This window comes from Cyclopterus lumpus, chromosome 5 (assembly GCF_009769545.1).
Source record: "Cyclopterus lumpus isolate fCycLum1 chromosome 5, fCycLum1.pri, whole genome shotgun sequence".
NCBI classification, from domain to species: domain Eukaryota; kingdom Metazoa; phylum Chordata; class Actinopteri; order Perciformes; family Cyclopteridae; genus Cyclopterus; species Cyclopterus lumpus.
In genome coordinates, this window is record NC_046970.1 from 20,250,477 (window position 1) to 20,277,107 (window position 26,631).

Sequence of the window (26,631 nt, forward strand, 5' to 3'; positions counted from 1 at the left end):
AATGAATCCCCCCCCCCCCACACACACACACACATCCACACTCACATCAGCCACTCATGATAAAGCTGTCAACAGCCTGCAGCTATTTACCACGAACTAACAAATGCTCCTATCTAGAGTGCATACAGAGCATCAGCACAGTGTGCAGGTCGTTGTGTCAACACGCTGGAAGAAGAGCCCTTAAACAAACAAAGCTTTACATATACAGAAGAAGAAGAGGAAGAAGAAGAAGAAGAAGAAGAAGAAGAAGAAGAAGAAGAAAAAGAAGAAATAGACGCGGAGAAGCGACGCAGTTCTGCTGAATGAATACATTAGAGCGGTTGAAATAAGGGAGCGCGCTCTGGCGTGCACGCGCGCGCGCACACACACACACACACACACGTTACAAGTTCAGGCTGCGTGCAGCGCGCGCAGGGCTCGGAGAGGAGGAGGAGGAGGAACCAGAAATCTTCCCTCATTTACTTAACATCACTTCCCCACCGCCGGGATAGCAAACAGGCTCCTGAAGCTGCAGCGGAAGAGAGGCGATACCGACGTGCGTTGAGTGTCCGCGGAAGGCCGTCAGCACCTGGAGCCTCTCGACCGGGAGAGCCTGCGCCTCTTCGTGCGTCCTCTTCTTCCTCTTGTTTATTCTCAGGAGCTGCGAGTCCCCCGGAGCGCTCACTTTGTCAACTGGTGTTGGCCGGGACACTTGCGAGAGGCGTGCGGGCTCCTCTGGGCATGGGGACGACGGCTCTGACTGAGAACCGGATTGTTTTCCTGCTTTCTGAATAATGGTAAGTGGGAAATATATCATCCAGCCTGTTATGGTTATTTATGTCGGCTGTTTCTGCTCAAAGCGTTGTATTTTATTTAAAAAAAAATCTTCTGTTCAGCTCAATTTAGATAATCTATCTAAATAAAACACGCATCTCATCCACAATTACAGAGCAATATCCTCTAAATAAGCCCCCCTCCTGCATTTTTTGGTCATCAAATCAAATATGAAATCCTGGTACGTTGAGACTAAATGTTCTGTTGTATTGTATGTACACATATTTCCAATTGATTTGGATAACTTAACCTAATTAATACATATACAATAATTGAAAAGGTGTGTTTTCATATAATGTATTTGAGACAACTTCCAGACATACATTATTATTATCATTATTATTATTATTATTATTATTATTATTATTATTATTATTATTACCTAAACCCTAAAGGCCTCATACAAACACTGCATGCTTGTTGAACGCATGTGTACAGTATACCCACATTATATTCTAATGCAGAAAAAGTAGGCCAATGTAAAAGTAAATATTTTCCTTTTCAGTGGAAATATCGTCAGCTGCGGATACTATCATATCATTTTCTTCTTCACTATTCAGCATAACTTTTTAAAGTTTATTTTCAATACATTGTAAGGAGCACCCCAAAATCCACCATCAACAAATGAGTTATTGGTGTCTCCCCGAGACCTTTAAAAGAGGCGGAGGGGGAACGTGTGTGAGGCACCTTCTCTTAGATTGAGCTCCTTTGTTTTTCTTGCTGCTGGTTAAATCTGTGCAACACTTTCTGCTCGGTTTAAGTACAGAAGATTACACTGAAATCACTGACACCCCCTCAGCAGCTATGCATGGACCCTCATTAACTAAATTAGGGGAGCCTCGCTAAGCATTTTTCAAAAGCTGGTATTCATATTTTTCAAGGACCCCTTCATGGCTCCAGACTAGAAACTCACTCACTGTTTTTCCAGCCGTTTAAATCCCCTTTAAACATGTCGATCAGCTGCACAGTCGGAGGAGCAGGGATTTAGAGCATGGGGCCCTTTGGTTTTTTGAAAATGTAAATAAGTTTAAAGCAAAGAAAGATGACATTATATTTTTTCATGTAGGATCTGGTTCGATTTTCACAACATGTGAAAATCTAACTTGTATTAGTTATGAAATTAACTAAGATCATAACACCTCTTCTTTTTTAAATTAAATTTTAATTAGCATTATTTGAACTATAACCTCTTGGGTTTTGCATCTTCATAGATGACATCAGAGCTTTTCTGTTTTATTACTATCGCCATTGTTTAATAGTGAAATGTGTTTCCTGTCATTTTCCTCTCATTTCTGCTTTTTATAAAATAATTGGTTTTCCCTGTCAGAATCAGCTATCTGAAATAAACCTGAAAGTAAGGTTTTTATATAGTAAAAATAGGAGTTGCTTTATCAGATTCAGGTCCGTGACGGATTGTAAATCTCAGTAAATCTCCTTTTGTATACTTGTATTTAAACCCCCAGAAATACCGTTCAGGGGTCTCGATGGAGGGGTGGTGGGGTGTGTGTTTGTGCTCAGACCACATACCGAAGGTGTGTGCTCGGGCATGTTTGATTTAACACTGTGGTTCGTCTCTTAATAACATTAGGCCCCATTTCTGGACTGCTGGGCCGGGTCCCTCTCAGCCTCTCTCCCCCTCTCTCCTCAGCCTTCATGGTTCCTATTACTAGCTCTAATAAATTGTGAATAAGCAGCAGCCCAAAAAGTCCCGGGCTGCGGAGAATTCCCCATCCTGTAGCGCAAGGCACCCCCCTCTTAAGAAAACACAAATTAATTCCAAACCCCTCTGTAGCCAAACGTTTGTGGAATGATAAATATTTTCATAGGAAGCTCTGCTCTTCCTGACTTTATCTGCACCAATTTCATTATATTTCTTCACAGCCGCACAGTTCTTGACGTCTTGTAGCTTCTGTGCATCTCTCTCCTCCTCCTCCTCCTCCTCTTCTTCGTCCTCTCTCTCTCTTTCTTTGGGAGTCAAACAACCTCAAGGTTACAGAATGGCTCTCTTGTCGACCCTTAAAGTCTGAAAATATATTCAATCCATCCTCTTTGTCCGTATAGGTATTATAGTACTCAAAGCTAGACTGATGAGTTTCAATTTGTGTGTGAAAGGTTTGAGCCTTTTTCACTTTGTTGCTGCTTTTTTCTTCTATGACACTATTGTATTCATTCACACATGTCTTTGTGAACAACGACATCTTTCTAAATGCTTTCTAAACCTTGCTTTATGCTTCACGGTGACGAGTTTTATTCTAGAATAGTTGTTGTCCCGCTGCTGATAATACAATTATTGTGCATCTGTATGTTTGTTAATCCCTTCATTTACTTGTCATTTGCTTCTTTATTCTTTTGCATTTCCCCATTGCTGAGCGACTAGTGTCACTTTTATTTAAGTTTCTTATTATTAGTTATAGTTATTTGCGTCTAACTCTGTCCATATACCTCCTTGAGGGGTCACCATGGAATAAAGTAAAGTTGAAGTCTTCTAGGTTTTCATGGAACGAATGCTTCTGAACCTTATACAACTTCAGAAGAAGCAATCAAGAATGTAGCCTGATATGTGCAGCTGTCTGCATAAACAGAAAGCCTGACTAAATCAAAACTCCCCCAACTATTCTTTGTAAAACTTCTTTATTACTGTCGAGAAAAGCATTACAGCAGATGGAGAAACGAAGACAACAGATATAAAGATGAGATTAGCATTTAAAAAACTGTTTAATTTCCTCTCCTTCTTGTTTTTCTGAATAGCTAACATTTGGTGTGTGTGTGTGTGAATGCGTGTGTGTGTTGATCAGGTTTCAGCCATCGAGAAGTAATGCGTCCGTGTTGTTGTGAGACCTTGGACGTGTGCGTGCGTGAATCTGTATGAACCTCAATATGTTAAGTGAAACAAAAAGCTCACGCTTGAAAAAAAGGATGCCAGTGATTCTAATGTTGTGTGACTTATCACACTTCCTTCTAAATGTCTTCTCCCCTCCCTCCCTTTTTAATTCCCTTATAGCCCCAGAGAGCACCCAGGGAGGCCTCGTGGTGGTGGTGTGTGTGTGTGTGTGTGTGCGTGCGTGCGTGTGTGTATAAACCCTTAGCTGTCAGCAGACAACAGCTGTCTCTCTGACTATCTCCACTCTCCTTATCTCATCTTGAGAATGGAGAAGCCACACACATTGCAGCGTATAGCCTGACGTGATCATATTTCTTCTTTTTCTTGCTTAATAACAGTTTGGGTGCTTTTCACCAAAAAAAGATCATTTTATAATTATCTCTGGCTCTGGTTATTTTTGTCTGAATTTATCTTCCTGAATATCGTTTTCTTTCCCACCATTTTACATCTTTACTCATATGTACACCTCAGTTGTCCTGCATTCCTATCTCTCCAAAAAGGCATAACTCACTGGCTTGCGTTCTCTTCTCTCACCTTGTCCGTCTCACACACACACCTCCACAGTAAATCCAATAGTAGAGAAATAATTGGACTTCAGGCCGTCTGTAACGCCCGTGAGCTTCAGCTACCAGCGAGCTCTGTCTGGCCAGCTGTTAGCAACTACGGCGGCCACTAGCCGTCTCCTGCTGGGGAGAGTGATCGAGGGCAAACCTTTTCATCCTAATGACTAATAACGAAGCCAGTCTGCGAGTGTGTGTGTGTGTGTGTGTGTGTACATTTGTGTTTGTGAGAGTTCATTAGAGAAAAACAGGAGCAGTCATGCAGTCAGGCGTGTGTCAGCTTTTGAGTGTGCGAGCGCGTGTGTGACCAGATGTTTTATTATTTTCTTTTTTTTTTACCTGGGGCAGACCACCATCTGACTGGGGTCAGCCTGGTCCTCCAACCCCACACCCGCTCTTGCGGGCTGCTGGGAGGTCTGCCAGCTGTCCCTCGCTTTGACCCTTGTCCCGGGGCACTGGTTCTGGGGGAGACAGAGTCTGGGCCTTGGGGTAGGTGGTCCTTTCCCACATTTGGCAATATTACTGAGGGGAAAATAGTTTGTAATATAATTAGAGTGCGAGTGCCGTTGAATGGGCGAGTGAAAAACAGACTGTGTGATGGAGAGAAACAGAGATAAAGACACTTGCATTGTGGAATAAAGAGGCTTTGATTACAAGGGGACAGAAGGGGGTAGCTTCAGGCATTAAAGCAGTCTTGTTGCAGGGAGTTAGTCAAGTGGAAAAGAGAGGCCACCGAGTCTGAGAGGTAAAGTTACACAGTGCAGACAGGTTCACTGCTGCCAGGGATTAATCAGAACCCCGCTCAGAATGACTTCTGTTCTGTATCTGTCATTATGCGACTTAACTGTTCGTTCACTTTTAATTTCAAGATTTTCAGTATTAGCCAGGTGTGCCTGTGTGTTGGGTTATTTGAAGAAAACATTGCTTGAGTCTCCTGTGGGAGTTGAACCTGTCAATAAAGGGATTAATCAATCGCGTTTAAAAAAAAAAAAAAAAACTGGTTGCTCAAGTTTCTTAATTTCTAGTTGACGATGTAAACATGATAACGGCTGTATCGGCTGATGACGTCTGCATGCTGGCTGCGTGAAACCGTATTGAGACGGGTCGCCCTGATCGTAAACTGATGACCGAAACATGAAAACATCTTACTCTGGTGCTTTTGCTTTTTTTACCGTCTCAGCAAATGTCGGACGTGGTATGTGGAGTCAACAAAAACATGTCAGGTTACTGTTAGCTGACAATAGCATTTTTCCCAACGTCAAAAATTAAGCACCGTTTGCGCAGGTTTTTTATTCCAGGTTTTGTTCTGTTAATTGATTTCGACAAAGCAACAACGCTTAATTTGAGTGAATCAAATATTAACAGTTTATCACAAAAAGGACCCCAGTTACAAAACAGCTAGCAGCAGTGACGTTACTGGCAGATGTCACACTTTCTGCTATGTGTCTTATATGATGCTAAAATATGTGCACACAAACACACACTTGGAATGTATTTGGCTGTTAATGAATTCTCCGGTTGCTGAGGTCGTGATGGGTTGAAATGATCAATCCTGAACATCTGTTAGTGGACCACCAGCAGGCCCGAGCCTCTGTCTAATCACAGCTAATGTATCAATTTTGATTGGTAAAGAACATTTTCTTTTTAGACTACTTTACAACTTTATCACTAATATCATTTTTTGAAAGAAACAAACAGCTTCAATGAACTGCAAGTTGGAGGATTAACATTTTACCCAATAGATTGCTGCGGTAATGAGTCTTAAAAATCACAAATAAGTCAGCTTTTTGGCCCTTCTGGTTCCCTCATCTCCAAGTCAATGGGTTTTTGGTTAGATGCCTGAAATAAGGTCTGTGATTAACGCAAGCTTGAAAGATGTAACGTTTTGTTCTACAATCTAAAATCGGTCAGTAGCGTGAATTTTGAACCTGTTGCGGTTGCTAACGAGTGGATAAATTACATATAAAATGACATGACATGTAATGCAATGTAATAAATTAGATGAATTCTTGCCGACTAGTCCGCCCTCACAGCCTCGTTGTGATTAATTACGCTCATGAACAAAAAAGTGAACAAGAGCCACTGAGCTTGTTTTCCGTAATAATCCCAAATTAATTTTTGAATTTCTGTCTCGGAAACCAGGGACGATGCTAACTTCTAGGTTGGCCTATAACAATACCTCATTACCGCACCACTCTATATGATGAGAAACCTTTCTCTGGCTCTTTATTGCACACAAATTATAATTTGAAAAATGAATTGGCTTTCTTTTATTTTTATAATTGACGAATCATTGAATTCATTTTTCAAAAATTACTTGGTTGCAGCTTCTTAGTTGTGAGTTTTTTTGTGAGAAGAAAAAAATGATGTCTTAGGGTTTTGGACTGTTCAGATGAAACTATTTAAAGACATCACTTTTGGCTTTGTGAAATTTTGATGGAAATTTTTCACAATTTCCTAACATTTGATAGACCAATTGATCAACCGGTTTATCCAGAAATCTGTAAAATAATAGATAAAAAATAATTCATTGATGAAAAATGGAATCAAACAGCAGGGGGCTTTGTTGTTTCCAGCCTGTGTTTGTTTGTATAAATATATTTTGTAAATGTGACCTTGCAAATTTTCAAGTATATTATATGTCTGCACGTGGTTTATTGAAGGATTATCAGGCTTAGGAGGACAAGAGGAGTTTACAGGGTCTGAAAGGGCTGGTTCTCTCTTTTTATCACTACCTATTAGATATAAGAGGTGTTGGCTTTTACCCTCTGAATATGGATGTAGCTTAAAAGATTTAAAGGATAAAGCGAAAACTAATTGTACTGCTGTGTGCCAAAGGTGGTTAAAGAGAGCAGTAGCTGGCAGATGGCACAGATTTCCACCACGAGGCCCCTGATACTCAAATACTGGGCCCTTGTTCTGTGTCTTTTATCAGCGACTGAGTGAGAGAGGGTTTGTGTGCAGCAGTGAATCAATCCCCAACTTAGCCTCAGGCTCTTTGGCAGACTGTCCAAATTGAGGGCTCCAGGTGGGGTCCCATATGGCACGATTATAGACCGGCAAGTCCCCTTATCTTGAGATCCACAACGCTTCAATAACAGGTCAGAGCATCGGAGGCTCACTGCAGTGGGTGACCAGACTCTCACGTGTCCAATCGAGACTCAGACAGACACTGACAGAGTGTACATATTGACAGGGTCTAACCAGACACACACACACACACACACACACACACACACAAACACACACTCACACAAATCAAGCACCTGACATGATATTCAAATCATTGTTGACAAATGTAAATAAAAGAAACTGCACACAGTCTTCATGTGAAATTCTGAGCAAAACATTGATACCAAATTCTAAGGTTATGCAAAAGAGAAGAGCGCCGCTCTTTTATATTCCATTTTTTTGTTTTATCAATTCAAATATGTATTACAGTAAAATGCACAGTTTACTTATTTGAACCGACCAAAACCGACAATCAGCCGTTGTGTGCAGAGAGGCCGAGATAATCTCTTAAACTCTGCAATTCTTTCTTTGTTCACACCACTACTTCCATTTCTTAAAAACAAGTGCAACACTATGAATGTTTTTTTACTTTTGAACAGTCTGCGCTTTCATCCCCATATGAATGATTATTCCGTCTTATCCTTTTTTTTTTTTTACTTGGGATGGACTGATAAATGGACAAGTTGCCCTCTATGGATCAGTTTCGTGTCTGTCATCGTTTCCCTACTCAACAGTTTAGTTGAACTACAGGTAAATCTGCACAAACTCAAGCGTCGTCCTTTAACTGTATCAAATGGCATTTCAACTTAAAGCACAATACGCCATCCTGTGATGTAATCCATCAGCACAAAGGCGAGAATTTGATATCCGTGAAAGAAGCAGTGGTCTAGCAGAACCCTGGGACCCAGGTGAAGCTGGTGGGACTGGCCTTGTGGCCCCCCCGTGGCCCTGCTGGGTTTGTTTTAGCTTCAGTTTCAGCCCTCGGCTCTCCACATCTCTGTTGAGCTCCGCTCGTCTTCCCTCCGGTGTCCTACAGTTCCCATGGCCTTGTGCGCCCTCCTCCCAGGCCTCACCCTGAACCAGGAAGTGCCTTCCCTGCCACGCACAGTTTTTGTGTTTGTGTGTACGTGCATGCGTGTGCACACAGGACCGTTGCAGGGATGCAGCTGAAGTCAAGAGGACTCGTCGCAGGCGTCGCTTTCACTTTTGATTCCTGGGAAGTACTAGGAAACGCTAAGCACAACAGCACTTTCCTTATTTTCCTCTACGTGCTGCAGGATCAGTGTTACTCTCTCAAGCTCCACGGTCTGCGTGTGACAAAGGTCAGATCAGGATCTGTGATAGCTGCGAGGTCTAAAGGGTGATTTCAAGTGGAAAAGAAAATAGGAAAACCATTGATAAACATGGACACATGGTTTCGATTAAAGTACAGGTTTAAAATTGAACTGAAGCTAAAAATAAAAGATATGTTGCTTGATTTGAGATGTGATTATAATAAAATGAATAATAATCTTCATTTGGAGCAGATAAGGTTTTATCCAATTTGTATCTTGTTAATGCCCTTGTGTTTTTACACAAGGTTATAATTAAATCACCTACTTAGTGTCACACTTACAGTCCGTTTTATTTATGTTTGTTTTACGCTCAATAACACAGATGTGCAGGTAGATTTTTGGCTGTGAAGTTTTTTGTGGCTGCTTCATGGTTGAAGTGCATTTATTTACTCAGAAAACACTGTGAACTGTCTTGGGTGTTTTAAAAGCCGGGAGGGGCGGCACCATCAGCTGGAGCTGACACACCATGAGATGTGTTTTCTTTGCTATTCTGTCAAAAAAAATGCTCCTGTTCATCACACAAAATATACTGTAAGTCAAGTCGTGAAAGGTTTTGTGATGCCAGTGATGCTTCTTTTTACAATTTATGTCACTTTTCTCAGATGGCTTTTGCTTTTTTTCCCCCCCCCACGCCTCACCTTCATCTTCTCTGCTGCTGTAAAACTCGACTGCCCCTATAATTCATGACTGTCATCTGTCTCTGTCGTTGTGTTGTCAGCCAGGTCAGAGGTCAGGCAGTTAGCTGCAGCTTTGCCAGATTGGAAAGGCCCCAGAGGCAAAGAGAGAGAATAAAAGAGAACGAGGGAGAGAGACATAGAGAAATGAAATAAGTAAAGTAGTGCACGCTGTTGTGCATTGCGGTATAGCAAAAATAAACAAGATCAAGCTCTACATAATTTTGGGTGCTGAAGAAATTGGCTGCCATTCAGCCACGGGAGCATCATTGATGGTTGGCAATACTGCGAATGAGGTCTCTGTCATACCGAACTGTTTGAAATAAGATTTCTCCTCATGCAAAATACTAGAGAATAAATCCAAAAGTACAGTATGGATATTGTCCACATACTTATATTAGTAAATGACTTGACTTTTACCTTAACGTCTCCTAGTACTACTTCTGTCACCCACAATACATTATGCACAATATGTTTATGCATTATGCTGTGGTACCTTGTGTGAGTCAGCTTAAGGATCTGCTGTCAAACTCAGCTCGGACTAATTAATGTGGCATTGACCTTTTGACCTCCAGCTTACTCAGCCGAGACCTCCCCTTCCCTCTCTTCTTTTCACCTTTTTTCGCTCTCAATCTTTCATCCTTCCATATGTCTGTCAGTGGGGCCTAATAGAGACAAATCCAGTAAAAGAGATATTAACCTCTCTTCTGTCTCATCCTGTCACCAACCGTACAGGAGACATTCTGAGGAACTGACAATTGAGAGAAAACCCCCACACACACACTGCGATTATTGTATTATTTGGACGGCAGCCTTGTTCTCCAAGGAGCTTCAGAGAGTCAGCAGAGTGAGTCAGCATTGGCGGAACATTTTCAGTAGAAACAATGTCACCTGTCAGGTTCCTGTAACTCGTCATTTAATGACCGAACTCGTCACATCAATGCCACATTCATTGTGTCCTCTTTCTTTCCGTCCACACTTGAAACCAGTCACCTCTTGAACTCTGTGCTTGGAAGAAGAAGAACAAACCTGCTCCCCCCCCCCCCACCCTCCCCCTCCTCATCCTGCTGCAACAGGGCCTGAGGCAAGTCCCCATGTGTCAGTCACCTGCATACCTGTGTCCTGATGGTGTGTGTTTGCTATTGTTTCCACAGGAGAGTTGACGGCTTGAGAGGAACCTGACTAACAGCAGTGTGACGGGATATAGAGGATAAAGCTCTCTCTCTCTACAGAGTCAGGTGAGAGGGCAAAACTACAAAGGGAAGAAAAGTAAAGTGCTCGAGATGAAAAGTGGCGGCTCGCTGGAGTTACTGCAATCATCCAGTCAAACAGATTATATACTCTGAAAATAAACCCAGGACAAACCAGTCATCGGGACTACACATCCTCATGTTTGCAGTGAAATATTTGAAATATTTGAAGTTTTGATGAAGAGGGTCTCTCTGCAAAACACGATTTCTCTGGAATTGTACAAATTAATATCATTTAATACCTGAGAAGCACTTCATTCCAACTATATTAGATTCAAGTTTCAGCTTCTTAAAATCTCATTGTTTAATTCCTAACAGCTTTCATTGTTCTTGCCTCAATTTACAGGGCTTCTGAGCATCCATTTCAAACTCATCCTACCTACTGCAGGTGAGTGCTTTTCTGCCACCAACATTGAAAGTGGAATTGCACTACTATATTGTCATGCATTGCAATGTATGTATGCGTGTTTATGTTTATTTAAAATGTGGCGCTATTAATCTGCGGAAACTGCCACACCCTTGTGATTCAGCCTAAAACTGTGTGATGTCAATCATTGACTCATTACATTTTATATATAGAGTTTTACTTTTCCCTTTTTAAAAACATCTCTTTAGAATTAACCAGCGTAAGCTTTTTTGTTCTTGGCATTAAAAAAAAAAAAAAGTGTTTGCACGTTTAGTGTGTTCTTCCTCAGTTCTAACCGTGACCAAAAAGAATGTTCTATTGTAACAGATGAAGTGAAAGATAACTCGTCAATAAAGGTTTCCTCATATTTCCTTCCTTATTTCAGATCAGCTGACGGGGAGACGAGTCATGGCTGCTTATGGGCAGACTCAGTACAGCCCGGCCCTCCAGACTGCGGGGCCGTACGCGCCGTACACTCACCACACACAGGGCTACAGCATGCCATCTTACAGTGAGTACCAACTAACACGCACAGACATAATAGATGCATTATTGTGATAATCATCTCAAAAGTTAAATGTTTGTGTGATGTGATGACAAAGCAGTTCAAGTAAATCTCAGATTACATGCATCAGATTCTGCAAATTATTGTAGCTCTGTTTATTTTCTGATGTGACGCTTTCTTTTATTTAATTAATTGTGAAAGCAACAAGACGTCATTTCAACGACAACACATTGGACAACATCAACATCAAACTGGAAACTAATTCAGTCGCTTTACAAATAGTGGAACCAAAAAAAGATGGGGGACAAGTCCGTTTTTTAATGACTACAAGAAATGTAGATTGATTTTTATACATACATACTGTATACCTACAGTGGCATTGGTCGTTGTTATTGATCGGCCCACAATGGAAATACAGACATAAGTCAACATTAGTTAATACAAAATCTAAATTATTAAAATGTTTTCCACCTTTGTATGAATGTCTAAAAAAAACTGCATAATGACTAGTTTGTTCATGAAACCAAACAAATGCATCTTGTGCTATACTTAGACATTAAAACAGAAGACGGCCTGAGTCATTCTCCGGGGCAGACGGGAATACTGGGCTACTCAAACTTCAGCAGCACTCCTCCCAGTCAGAGTCTCTACAGCTACGCGCACACACACGGTTAGTCGGAAACTCCGTATGCACCGAATGTATGGTCACCATCGCACACAAACCTTCCATACGCCATCTTTGATTTCAACCTTTACTGGAAGGAGCTTCCATCCCGTGCGCTGCCTTCCTTGACTCTTCTACTCCTTTTCTCCTCTCCTCTCTTCTACTCCTTTTCTTCTCTCCTCTCCTCTCCTCTCCTCTCCTCGTCTTTCTCTCTTTTTCCTCCGCCACACCTGTTCTCCATTAGCTGCGGTCTGGACTCCTGGCGTCAAAAGTCTCCGCACCCCTCCTCTTTTCTCGGGGTCAGGCCCCCTTTCTCCACTCAGACCAACAACACAGCATGCAAGCGCTGGTGTCTGTTAGAGAGACAGAGACAGTGAGAAAACATATAGACGGAGAGAGGATGGAACAAAGGAACAAAAACAAGAATAACAGAGAACAAGAGATGGGCAGAAGGTCTTTGCTGAAAAACAAAAAAACGCAAATGAAGTGTGTGCCCACGTATGGCTGTGTGTGTGTGTGTGTGTGTGTGTGTGTCGGTGTGTGTTTTTGTGACTCTGTGTGTGTATCTGTGCTGTACACATTCCTCAGTCGTCCGGCGCCCAAAGCATGACTCGCTCAGTGCGACTTTATGGCTTTGAGAGCAGCATGAAATTGACCTTGTGTGTGAGAAGGGAGAGGTTAAGGTGCATTATACGGAGGGGTGAGTAGGTTTAATGTTGCAGACTAGGGGGATGACCCGGTTTCCACTGTATGGATGAGACAAAGGAGGGACAAAACAGGATTAAACAGTAAACAGATGAGGTTTGGTGTTACATACTGTGTATGAGGTTATTTTACAAGTACTGTAATAATTGGAACATGAGCTCATTATAATATAGAGATATGCATTCACATACCATCTTTATTACGATAGTATTTTCCTACTTTTGCCCAATTTTATTAGGTTTGATGTTGGTTTCGCTGGGTTATAATAGCATTGCGCTCATGACAACACTACAGCAAAGTCAAACAGGGAAATAAACAATCAGACAAGTTTTCAGCAAGCCAATTGCTTATCCAAATTCTATCTCGACCACTTTATTTGAGTTGAACAAGAAAAAGTCAAACACACATGCTAGGTTCGTCAAACTTATTTTGGAAGTGAAAACAAAATAAGTCCAAGTTGGAAATTAATGATTTAATTAACGTTTACAGACGAAAGTTTAGAGTGCGCTCACTTGCGGTTTTACCTCCAAAAAGTGGGTTTCGATTTCTTTACAAACCGAATGTCTGATTGTGTGACCGCTGGAAGGTTTTGCCCTGTCGGGAGTAATTGGAATAATTTCAGGGTCACCAGGTGTCCCAATATAAGGGCCAAAGACTCCAGCTGTACTCCAGTTGTACATTGGTTCAACAGTATTGCCTGAATCAAACCCAAAGTTGATAACAAGGAGTTTATGAGTTGGAGAGCGTGACCTCCTTTTCGGTTCTCTTTCCAGCCCTTCCCAAATAACTATAGTTTTCCATATCACTTCCGTTTTAAGAGAATATTCAGATGTCAGACATTACAGGGGAATGTAAATAGACATGTAAACACTCTTGTGATGAAACCTCTTACAAACGGTACAGCGCTCAATTACTCTGCTCTGTTGGAGCGCGACTGTTGGACCAACAAACCTTTTTTTTTTCTTCTTTTTTTTTCTTTTCTATTTTTTTTATAGAAATTTTAGTTTGAGTTTGAAAGACACTGTTCCCAAACAAAATACATTTGTTTGAATATTTTTAAGCATCAATCATTTACTGCAAACTTCAAACGGTAATTAACTGCCACAACAACCCGAATGTTTGAAGGATTTCAGAATGTTTCCATGTCATCCATTATACTGTACACAATACACTAGCACGCACACACACACACACACACACACACACATGCACCACAAAACACCATTGAAACACGTACTATAGACTGTGCGTACAACTGAAACCAAATGGGGACTATGGGAGCCTTTTTGTGTTTACTCAAGAGACCTCCTGTATTTTTCCTTCTGTCACTTTGAAGATTGTTGTGTTGTCCGGGGAGGTTTTAGTGTGGTTCTTCCATTGAGTCATTTTTCTCCAGTTTGTCATGCGACATGGAGGGGGAGTAGAAGAAAAGCGGAGCAAGAGGGAGCAGTAGTGGACAGAATTTTGTCATGGAAGTTCAGACTTGATGAAGAATATGTTTAAAAATCAGGACTGTTCTGGTCATAAATCTTTGTTGCCCCCTTAGGGCAACTTGCTGTACAGCGAGCAGGCAAAACCAAACAAGGCAGAAACAAATACTGAATCGGCTTTTTATACAATTGCCTCCAAGTACATTAGATACATAGTATTACCTTCCTACTGCACATGACAAAAAACACCCATTCAGCAATTATTTGCAAAGCTTAATTGGTCTGTTTAATATATATATATATATATATATATATATATATATATATATATATATATATATATATATTATCCAGACAGTCTAATTGCAGTGCAAACAATAATCAACTCAGCCGACTGTTGACCTAACCTGCATGTCTTTATACCGCGGGAGGAGCACCTGGAGGGAACCCACACAGGGTTGCTCAAAGTGTTTAGTGAGTCGAATATATACGTATCTCAACCTCATCTACTCGGATTGGCACAAAACATTTTCAGACTTTCGTGGTTTCTTCAGAATTAATTGACTAGGAGGTTGAGGTTTGTTGGACGGATTTTCATGAAATTTGGTCCAACAATAAATTGTTTAAACTGGAGATCCCTTCACTTTTAATCTAGTGCCATGAACTTAACTTTGTGGCCTGAAAAAATCAGTCAACCCCAGCTGCACTTTAATTAACAAATGTCAGCAGCGAACAAAATAATAAACATTGAACCCTCCTCGAGCTGCTCGTGGTCAGTAAGCACTGCATCTGTTCACTGATGTTCCTCTACAACCGAACCATTTGAGATATCCTTCCAACTGGCTCAATTCAAATGCGGTCCTGTGCTGGAGGTGAAATAATGAATCAGACCCACAAACAGCATGGACAGACTTGACAGTAAAGGTTCAGGTTGAGGCAGCATCATTGGGGTGGGGGAGGGGGGGATTGCTTGGAGGAAGATAGTCCTGCCCTGGCTTGAGTAGACAGAGTTTCCCACCTGTATTGTTCTGCCAAACATAAATCTCACTCCCAGCACCTGCAGCGCTGAGCTGTCGCTGAGGAAGGAGTGAAAGTGTACTGCTCATTAGTTCCTCCACACAGTTTCACAGATCAGATCCATTGATACAAGATGCAACACAGTCAAATAGCTCACCAGTTTGCAACTGTTCTCCTTACCTGCAGGATGAAGTATACCCTAAAAGGTTTGACCTTTGTCTTCACACCGTTTTTCAGGTGGCGGTATTTCATCTGGAATTTTTCAAGGCACCCACGCTATCTCAAGTTCGACCCCATTCAACTCGACCCAGCAAGTGAGTAACGTGACTTCTACGAGATTGTTTTGGTGCCAAGACATCTGGAAAGCTTCTACAATAGGATAAAGAAAAATATATCTGCTGAAAACAAGAAATAATCACACCGGCCGCCAATCGAGGCCAGTCCGCTACAGTAGGTGTCTCCAGGACAACATTTCGCCTATGTGACTCACATTCAAACAATACCAGCAGCTGGTAATTATAGCTAACTTGACGAATAATATCTTAATGTAGCTACTGTCACAACTGTCTTAAATAAATCATATTGTTATGTTAAAGGACACCGGCTGATTCAAGTCATTTGTTTACCTTTTGACAGGAGTTTTCAGCGTACTCAAGCTACAGTCCGAGTCAGTACTCTCCGTATTATAACTCTCATCACTACAACAGCCCCTACCTATCCAGCAGCAACATCAGCCCTGCTGCCATCACAGCTCCGTTAGCCTATCAGCATCCAGAACACCCCGTAATGCTGCCCAATCACAGCCCAGAGTCACACACAGGTAAGGAGGGACAAACCACCTTTCGTTAGTCTTGTTGTTTTCAAACGGACATATTATGCCACAGACACATGAGAGCATATCATGCCAACCTGTCTTGTGGATTATACTATATATTTTAATATACTGTATATAGGTGTCTTTTTGGAGAATGTCGTAACTTTGCTCCTTGGCACTTTTTAACCCCGTTTATTTATTTATTTATTTTCCTCTCCTTTCCCTCAAGAGGTTTCGCCTCTTGTCAAGCCACAGTTGTAAATAAGAATTTGTTCTTAATCTGTTTCGCCTGGCTAAATACAGGTTAAATAAATAAAACTAAAATTTGTTTGAGTGATTTCTGTTTATTGATTTATACTGTGTGCCATTGTTTTATTATTGTGGTGTGTAGGATAATAAAGGGGCATTCCAGTGATTTAGTACTGCACGCAAATGTGTGACTTTCAAGAGACGGATAAAAAAAAAAACAGTACAATAATTAAATTAAATACAATTGTTGCAGAGACTAAGATATCCTAACTTTTAGTGCCTTGTCTGCCTTCCAAAATAATGCAACTCAATAGCATCGTTTTTTATTCTCCATGACAAAAAAGAAAAGTCACTAAAGTGTGTGTGTGTGTGTGTGTGTGTGTGTGTGTGTGTGTGTGTGTGTGTGTGTGTGTGTGTGTTTGTGTGTGTGTGTGTGTGGGGTGTGTGTGTGTTCTAGGAGAGTACCACCCACCGCCCAGCCCCCCCACACCAGGTAAAGAGGAGGTCCCAGCACGAAGGGGGTCAGATGGGAAGTTGAGGGGGAGGAAAAGAGTCAGTGACCCTGCTCCACCTCTGGATTCTGATATGGAGGTAAACACACACTCACACCGTGTTGAACATTATCAGTCTCTCTCTCTCGCTCTCTCTCTCACACACACACACACACATAAGCATTCATGAGGTTAACATTACATATCTGTTATTTCACTGCAGCGTGTGTTTATCTGGGACCTGGATGAAACCATCATCATTTTCCATTCGCTCCTCACGGGAACCTTCTCCTCACGATTTGGCAAGGTACGCTGATACGACCCCTCCCGTTGTCATTTACTGTCAGGAGTTTGTGCTTTAGCTCATCACGCTATTACAACATTGCATCATACATAGGGCAAATGGCACAAAAACCCTCGCAACAACAATCCAATCTTGCTTTAGTCAGATCACCCTTTGTCTCAGTGATCAGGTGCTTATTTGACTAACATTCAAAGGTTTGGCTGCCCGAGCCGAGTCCACGACCTTTGGATCTCATCCCTGAGCATTTTTCACACGCTGGCTGTTTTGCCTTTCTGCCCTCTTGTTTCTTTTCATAATGCACCGGGGCTGTTTAGCTACCCCGGCATCCTGCAGCGTGATTGACAGCCGGTGGGACCTTTACATAACAAGACAGACAGCTGACAAGGGAAGGCCAGTGGTGCGTTTCTTGGTTTTGGCCAGGGATGTGTGTTTTGAATTCTCACGGTCCCCATGCGGGTCGACACAATGCTGATGGGAGTTTGAGAGCAGCGTTTCAGATCGGTTCAAGCCTTGTCAGGCCATGCATGCCGTTGTTTCTTTTTCTTTCTTTTCTGCCACGGAGAGAGAGAGAGAGAGAGAGAGAGAGAGAGAGAGAGAGAGAGAGAGAGAGAGAGAGAGAGAGAGAGAGAGAGATATGAGGGTGGGGGTGAAGAGGAAAAAAAAGGGAGGAAGAAACAATGAGCGAGAGATAGTGCGAGAAAGTGGATGTGTTGAAATGTGACTCATGTGCCAAAAATTCCTGATCCTCTCCCACCACCCAAACCGTCCCGCTGCTGAAGCTCAGTTGGACAGACTCTGACATCAATACAGAGCAGCAAACTCATCCTCCTCTGACACCAATAATACCAATTTCAAGCATACATTATCTCCACTTCACCGTGTCGTGTCCCTCTTTCTGTGTACTTTCAACAGCCTGGGCTCTTCCCCTTAGGCTAAGCCTATTAAACTCTTATCATAAACAAATGTTTGGGATTTTTACGTAAAGGCGAGTCTGAGCCCAGTCCAGGAAAGACTAATGGGTGTGTTGAAAGACAGTTGTTTTCACCAGCTTGGTGAGCCAGAGGTGAATGGAGATCCACATGAGGAGCTGATTCGCCTGTAACAGCTCCTCCGTTATCTCATCTATCATACAGCACCGCTCTCTGTTTTCCATATCGAACATCCTGCATAAGAGTAAAGGTGAATGTTTTCGTTGCTTTTTTGTGGGGTTTTTCTTCTTGTCTTCTTAAATTCCTTCTCTGGGATTATCTGGAAGAAGGTTTTATTTGTCCCTCTCTATAGAACAGCCCTCGTGTTCTAGAAGAAGGTGATTATAGATAATTATTTCAATTATGAGATCTTAAGCCTTTAACCCCTCCTTCTTCATCCTTTCTATTCATCTCTTCCTGTTCTGTCCCGTGTTCTCAACCCTCCCCCTTGTCATGTTCTCCTTGTCGTCCTCCTCCTTCTTCCTACTGACCTTTTTTCACCCTTCGTCCTCAATTATTTTTTTGTTCCTTTTTTTTGGAGGGGTTCTATTTAATTGTCATCACTTACCATTCATGTGTCATCGAGCCCATTTCTGGCATTTTGAGCCAGAACGCAGCGCTCTCTTGTCATTTTGGACGCGCTGATCTAACATTCACCTTTGGCTGACACCGCTCTGCTTCTCCTGTCTCGCTGCCAAAGGCGAGCCAACGGTGCCATCAAAACAATATGCCGTGCGTTACATACACACACCTGCTTTTGTAGTCGCGAAGAAAAAAAAAACACCCGCCCACGCTGTTTGTCAAGCCAGTCGGAGGATTTATGTGTCTCTCTGGGTGATGGCTTATAATTTGCTTATTAAGGAACAACTGAAGTTGGTGTAATGCAACACCTGCGTGTTTGTTTGGCTTATTTCCAACGCCAGAGAAAAAAAAAGGAGATGAGAAGCTGGGGGTGGGGGGTGGGGGGGTGGGGGGGTGGGAGGGGTTAGGTAGTGGTGGAGTAGAAAGAGAAAAAAACCTTTATAGACTTACTGTTGTGTTCTAGATCTTCTGTATGTTTCCCATCATTCTAGGCGGTCGTTGCCATTAGACATAGAATTGTGAATTGTGTGCTGAAAACATCAAGTCTGCATTCATTTTTGGCTAAAAACTCATCAACTATTTGGATTGACTGATGGATTACATTTGTTATAGAAATGTTTATTTCCAAATACCAGCTAAACTAATGAAATTCTCATCAGCCTCACTTGTGCTTTGTGTTTATTGCTAGTTAACAAATGTTGTCACACTGACTAGCTAAACTAAGATGGTTAACTTGGCTAACACTGTACCTGCTAAACAGGTTAGCGTTGTCATCGTGAGCATATCGCATGCTGTGCCTAGTAACAGCCACACAAAGTCCGGTCCGCTGGGAGGGTCTTAGTCTTGTTGAAATGTTTGCATCGTAAAGCAATTAAAAAAGCATTGATAATCATAACATATTTGTAGCTTAGGGACTAAAACTTGAACCCCCCAAAAAAACGGATACAGCTGGTTAAACCTCGAGGTGATTGAATGAGTTTATAAAGAGGTTTTCTCACCAAGTTGTATCTAACATTCAGCAGTGAATAAAATGTCATGAGACTGTGCATAGTTTACTGAAATTAATCAGGAAAAGGAGTTAGTGTAGAGAAGCCAAAACAAGTTGGAAAAGATTTAGTGGAGATAAGAATTGGCAGAAGGTTTCGACAGATAGACATTCACCCTCGCCTCTCCCTGAAACCTGTTTATGTCAATCCACTTGACGAGTCTACGGAGGAAGTGAAAAGAAAGCTGTTGAGAGAGACAAGCAGGCGGCTGCACTGACAAGAGTAATGATGTTCAATAATCCAGTTTTAATTGATTATTCCCCTAATGTCAAACCTCTTCAATCATCAATCTCATGATTGTTTTGTTTCTTCACTTACTATTACAGGGTGCAGCCCCTGAAATGATAGAGAGATGATGTTCTGACACAATATTATTATTCACATTTTATATACACAAATATATACTGAACATCAACGCTAAGACTTTTAACTGATATGAAATGAATTGTGTTTAAATGTGATTCAAGAAACTAAAGAGAATCAATAACCTCATTTGTGTTTAGTTCAAAATGATAATGTATTCATGTACACATCAATTGTAGTTCGAAGCAAGTTATTAATTGTAGGGTTTGTGTGACGTCTCCATCAGGACTCCTCAAAGGCTGTGTCTCTTGGTTTGTGGATGGAGGAGATGATCTTCAACCTGGCCGACTCGAGACTCTTCTTCAATGACTTGGAGGTGACTTTTTAAATTTGATTGAGAATTGACAAATCCCAAAAAGTGTAAAGGAAAATTAGTTTTAGTAACTTGTGTCCCCTTAAACTGCTAAGTGTACACTAAAAACACTGATGCATTTCATTTTTTCCATTGCAACGCTCCTTTTTTTTGCAACTTGAACGTTTTTTGTTTTTTTATCTCAGATTTATTCCCAGTAAAATGGAAAATAGCAGCAGTGAGAAAATATCCAACAGTGTGAACTGGCATACCAGAAAATCTACCCTGCAACAGCCTAGCAAGAGGTTTGACATTTGGGTGCTATTTTCTTACTTGGCAAAAAGCACAGTAGCACTCATTGTAGAAATTCCCTCACACAACGCCTGTCCTGTATTAATTCTTACTACAGCATTTTCCAAACAATTTGCCCTCCTGAGTTGAGCAAGAATATTCAAAGAAAGGGGTTGTTAACCGCTGGCATAAAGATATTTTACAGTGAGACCCAACTTGCTGCCTAAAAATCCACCAAAGTTAACATGGACATTGGTGCAACCTCCAAAAAAAACGGTGACTCCTCGAGTGGTCTTTAAAATGCCTGATTTACAACCTACCAGCGACTGAAAAGGTCTGACGTTTTTTTTTTCATCCCGAATTCCGTGGCCCTTGTTCTGACAAAGAAAAAAGATTAGAGAGGGACAGAGAGAGAGAGAGAACAAGTACACTTTGTGTCGTAATTATAGGTGTGTGTCTGAGCATCCGAGAGGAAAATTAGTCAAATGGGAGGAGGAACAGTCGAGAGGAGGGAAAGGAGCCAACAAAGCCATTTGCAAACCCAGTTCTTATCCCCTCTTTTGTCGTCAAGGCTCAGTAAATCTCTCAAGCAGTGGGCGACAGCGGGCTGTCAACTGCCGTTAAGTTTGGAGGTACAATCATCTTGTCCCTGCGATGTCCGGAGCTGCATCTGTGTTATCGCTGCCGTCATAACTGTAATGCCACCAGAAGATCACATAATTGTATTTGGCATGCATGCTTAAATAAATCAAAGTCAGAAATTCCATTTGAACTTTTCCTAAAGAAAAAAAAGTAGATTTCTAAGGCTGTCTTCCACTTTTGAACCTGGATTAGAATGAGCACGCTATGTTGGGACTGCGTGGAGATGCGCTGACTTGGGGTCAGTTGTACTCTGTGGTCACTATAGTGGCTTTGCAGGATGGCACCTGAGTGGGAGGTGGGTTGCAGCTTTTGAAAATGTAGTTCTGTGCAGATGGAGGGAAGATGAGGTCGGCTGTCTGGCGCAAAGATGGCTGGAAGGTGGCAGAAGAGTCCTGGGCCGCTGGGGGACAACTTGAAGTTATACTAGGACTCAGTTTCTGCACTTGTGCGTCGCTGTGTGTGATTGTGCGACTTGAAGCTGGACTAAAGAAAGATATTCTTAGACATACTTGTGTATGTCCTCTTGGCCAACCGTGATGGATTCATGCTGCTTGCTTTTTTTTCTTTTTCTCCTAAATATCACATTTTAATCACTATTTCAAGTTTCTGATGTAGCTGCGTGTTGCCGAAGGTGTTTTGGCCGCCGCCACACGTTAAAGATTCAGTGTGGTTTCAATCCCTGTGGTACGGTTGGTTGCTTTAAAAATCCAGCACACCACTGTGCTTCTCAAAGACAATAGGCCTTTCTTCTGTGGATTTTTTTTTTTTTTCAACCAAAATGTTGGGACGGCCTGTAAAAAAAAAAATAGAGGCAGATTTACTTTACTTTAATTTACTTACATGGTTACAGCCATGTTGACTGTCCTGTATCTGCGGCGCCTCGCTGTCCCGTGTCCTGACATTTTATTTCCTCCTTTTTCGCCTTCTATGTCAACTCTTTCTTTTTTCTGTTTTTCCTGTAGCTACTATCGCTCCCGCAAGGCTCCCCTAAAGCAGAGAGACTTGCCCGTACAGGGCTCCACTCTGAAATGGATCTCTTGATATATCCGCTCTCCTTTTTCATTTCACAGGAATGTGACCAGGTTCATATTGATGACGTGGCATCAGACGACAACGGACAGGACCTGAGGTAGAGGCTCTACTGTGTTACTGTACTTAAAGCTCTCTCTCTCTCTCTCTCTCCCTCTCTTCCGCTGTGGCTCGTGAACCAGACTTGCCCTCTGGGTTTTAGTGCACATGCGGATAAAAAAAAAAAACAGCCGGCAAGATGAGACAAAGAGTTTGTGCGCTCGTGTGTCCGTGTGTGTGTTCATGCATGCAAGCATGTGCATGTCTTTTTATTTCCCCGACCTCCACAGCCATATAGTATGTCACAGGATTATCCAACGCTTTCATTTCTCATCAACATATCTCTTTATCATTCCCCCCGTCTGCCTCAGTCCAGACGTTTTATTGCTAAACTTGTCGAAGCACTTTGGGATACTTTTAGGAGAAAGAGACGGACTGTACCAAAGTACTTTTTTTGAAGCATTTATTATATTGAACTTGGCCCTTATTCATTCCCAAATAAGTGTGTTATGTTTATCCTAGCTGTGCTGGATGTATATACTTCAGGATTTCATACTGACAAAGCTTTTTCATTCATGGCTAAAACTCAGCGTCCACAATCTTCAATTTAACAGCGTTTCTTTTCCCTGACATTGTTGTGGTTACCCTGGCACGCTCCCGAAATGTAATGGAAGGTTTAAGCACTGCCTTCTTGTTCATAACCGAAAGTACTTGAATAAATCCCTAAAGCAAGAAACAGTATCCATGAATATAGTTGTAGCAGCTCTTAAAGCACCCTCCCCTGAAGCACCAACGATAGCGCTACTATAAGATGCTTTGGAAAAAATGCAATTTGTGTCTCTATGATCTATATCCTGACTGTTTCCTGTATTACGATCATGCAGCACTTACAACTTTGGGTCGGACGGCTTCCAGAGCCCAGCGGGGGCCGGCTCTCTGTGCCTGGGGTCAGGAGTCCACGGAGGGGTGGACTGGATGAGGAAACTGGCTTTCAGATACCGCAGAGTCAAGGAGATCTACAACACCTACAAGAATAATGTTGGAGGTGAGCCCAGCTTCCCATTTGAGTTCACACTGCTGTGTACAGGCAACATAGATATTTACATTAGCGTATTTTTTCAGGTTAAAAAAGGGTTACGTCTATGTGGCAAAATTAGAACAAATAGTGACAGAAATTTACAGTAAGATAATGTTGTGATTAATATCACTCTAGAGACGCACTATTAATATTTACCAGCTGGCTTGGCCACAAGCTAGAGTTCAATTTGAATACAGCTCAGCTTCAGACCACAGTGATTTGTCTGGGTTTTCTCGTACTGTATCGAGTTATACAAGCTTCCTGCTTCAGAAAAGTACATTTTGTATTTTTAAAGCACCAATTTGTGCATCAACTAAATCTCTCAGTAGAGATGAAAATTCATGACCATGAACACCTGCTCCTTCCAATAGGAACCAGTGAAAACATAATATGGCTCATTACTGGCGCATTACCTGCTAAATTAATTGGATCATGATGCGGGCGCAAAAGAAGCCAGGTTTGTTTGTCGACTCGGATAATGTTCCAGAAGGTTTTGTTCGATATGGACCGTTGTGCGCTGGCTGATTACAGCTGGCTGCTTTACCTACGCTGGGAACCATATGTCTGAGGCTTTGGCAATAAGATGTTGTGTGGGAGTCCAAAGACGAAAAGACGTCCTTGAAACGTCTCAGTAAATTTGATTCGGAGCTTGCACAAGTTCATGTCCACCCTGTTTTGTTTCAAATACTGACCATCACGCTTGTGCTTCTCCCTGATATGCAGGTTTGCTGGGCAGCCCCAAGAGAGAGGAGTGGTTACAGCTGAGGAGAGAGATGGAGGTCCTGACTGACCTGTGGCTGACTCAAGCACTCAAAGCCTTGGCTGTCATCAACTCGAGGTCAGGTCATGCTGCCACGGCTTGATTTACTCCAGCAGGTCAATTAGCTGGTCGCTGTTCAGTATTTAGTTTAATTAGGATTTTTCCGGATGAATGTCCATCCTCGATGTGTCATTTAATAAGTCATAACTTAACCGTAGTATGAATGTGTCTGTCCTGTCCTATTTGCAGGCCTAACTGTGTGAATGTGTTGGTAACCACCACCCAGCTCATCCCGGCCCTCTCCAAAGTGTTACTGTACGGTCTGGGCTCAGCTTTCCCAATAGAGAACATATACAGTGCCACCAAGACAGGTGAGGAACATCTACTGAAGAGATAATGACAATCATGATTAACCAAACATATCATTTCTTCAAAGACACTCTTTTACCATTTTTCAACTTACATTTTTTTTTTTTTCCTCTTTCCAAAGGCAAAGAGAGCTGTTTTGAGCGTGTCTCTCAGAGGTTCGGTCGGAGAGCAGTGTACGTGGTGATAGGAGATGGAGCCGAAGAAGAGTCCGTGGCCAAGAAGGTACAACTCAATCAGTTTTTTTTTATGACTGTGACTGCTGAAAAATGGGCCTCAACTAATCAGTTTGCTTTAGGACACACTCGATTTATGCAGCTTCTGTCTCTAAACAGTTTTTTTTCTTACATATAAGATTTGCATTGAAATGTCAGACATTTTCCTGGGTTGGGCAAATCTTTTTTGCATTAAGCTTTTGTACATGTACATGGAGGCCAACATGTTATCCACGCGAACTGTGTCACACTATAATTCCCTTCCAAACCCCGCAGTCCATAATTCACATCTGCATTGCATCTGCAGCTAAATGTATGCTTGCCTTAAGTTTGCATGTTTTAAATCTAAACCTGCATCTCATTTGTATTTTATTTTTGCTTTCACAGAAGAACATGCCGTTCTGGAGGGTGTCCTGTCGAGCAGATCTCGAGGCTCTGAGCCATGCACTGGAGCTGGACTACCTCTAGAGGGCGCCAGCTGTCACGCTCTGCTCTTCCACCTAAATCACGAGAAGCTCCTGAACTCCCTGAGTGCAGCTCGTAGGTGAAGCTGCTCCCAGAAACTGATACAGTCTCACTTCAGGTTTGGCACAAGGCATTTGATCCCGAACGAGCACCCAGGAGGACGATTTCCCTTCAAAGCCAAAGGAACTGTGAGGATTTCGAAGCGAGGCGGCAGTCTATCCAAGACACATGAACCCAAAAGGTGCTGGACCAAAATACAAGACCAAAGACAAATAAGGGACCAATGCCTTATAACTAACCCCAGGGAACTATGGTTAATACTGCAACTATTTTTTTTTTTTAAAAAGACCTTTTTCCTTTTTTAAATTCTGTTCATCTCAACTTCATAAAAGGTGTCCCACTTTTGTACACAAAAAAAAGTGATGCACTGAATGCAAAATTGTACATCCTGTTTATTGAACACAGTGAGTATGTCTGCATGGATTAAAAGTTCAGATTGTTGTTAGATTGTTCGTTCTGCTGTGTTGTGAGACTAAACCCATTTTCCACTGACCAATACCATTTTAAAGACACAATTGGAAACAAGACTTAAAGATATGATGTCACGCGGGGCAGATTATTGCCTTTATTATTATTTTAGAATTGTTTTATTCACATTGGCTATAAAAATGTCAGATATTATGCTCCTCATGTGTAGAGGCTATTTAAAATAGTCTGATTGTATTTTACCATTATAATGTGAGCTATTTATTATTGGGTAAATTTACAACACAATGAGGTATAAACAGTTTGGGAGCGCAGCAAAACAATATCCCCTTCCCCTTCTTTACAAGACCAAAACTATGCTCTTGTAAAAATGTTTTGATAAGAAATTGTCTTGAAGATGTTGTATTATAGGCCGGTGCTTGAATCCTTACTTTTGATTCTGGGTTGTACATGTTGTTATGTGCTAACTCTTCTTCTTTTCTCTCCCGGTGTAATTTCCTAATAACCTGTTTGTAATATAGATGAACTGGTTGTGCATGTGCCGATTATACTGCCTGTCAGCTTAGCTATGATTTGTATATAATGCTTTATTGTCGATTTGTTTGTGACAGACAGTTAAAATAGATTAATACAAAATAAATTAATTGCAATGTTGGGAAAGGCGAGTTGAATTTCATTTCACAGAGTTACTTCAGAGGGGACTGAATGGCAAATAGATAACAGTTGAATGATCCTTGTTTTACATTCAGACTGAACTACAGCAAACTTATATGAGGAAAGGGCTCCCTCTTGAGGGCAGTGAACAGAACTGCAACAACACACTATATTTGAGTCAGAAGAAAGAAAAGTAACAGCCGACAGTAGATTATACGATTATGTATGATTTTATTATATATATAT

General features: G+C 41.7%; 1 protein-coding gene across 3 annotated transcripts; it reads left to right on the forward strand.

Annotated features, from left to right (window-relative positions):
- The first annotated feature begins 367 nt into the window (after nt 1–367).
- Nucleotides 368–26,375, forward strand: eya2 (EYA transcriptional coactivator and phosphatase 2). 3 transcript variants are annotated; one of them, XM_034533656.1, is made up of 16 exons: nt 368–776; nt 10,429–10,512; nt 10,871–10,912; nt 11,316–11,441; nt 11,989–12,105; nt 15,489–15,565; nt 15,888–16,071; nt 16,772–16,905; nt 17,029–17,112; nt 20,295–20,384; nt 22,364–22,422; nt 23,246–23,406; nt 24,163–24,277; nt 24,449–24,570; nt 24,690–24,790; nt 25,168–26,375. In XM_034533656.1, exons 4-16 carry the CDS (start codon nt 11,339–11,341, stop codon nt 25,246–25,248), a joined length of 1,428 nt encoding a protein of 475 aa, XP_034389547.1. In that variant the 5' UTR covers nt 368–776; nt 10,429–10,512; nt 10,871–10,912; nt 11,316–11,338; the 3' UTR covers nt 25,249–26,375. The 3 variants fall into 3 exon arrangements, with proteins under 3 accessions (XP_034389547.1, XP_034389549.1, XP_034389548.1); XM_034533657.1 differs by lacking the exon at nt 368–776 and adding an exon at nt 4,689–4,743; XM_034533658.1 differs by lacking the exon at nt 11,989–12,105.
- The last annotated feature ends 256 nt before the right edge of the window (nt 26,376–26,631 follow it).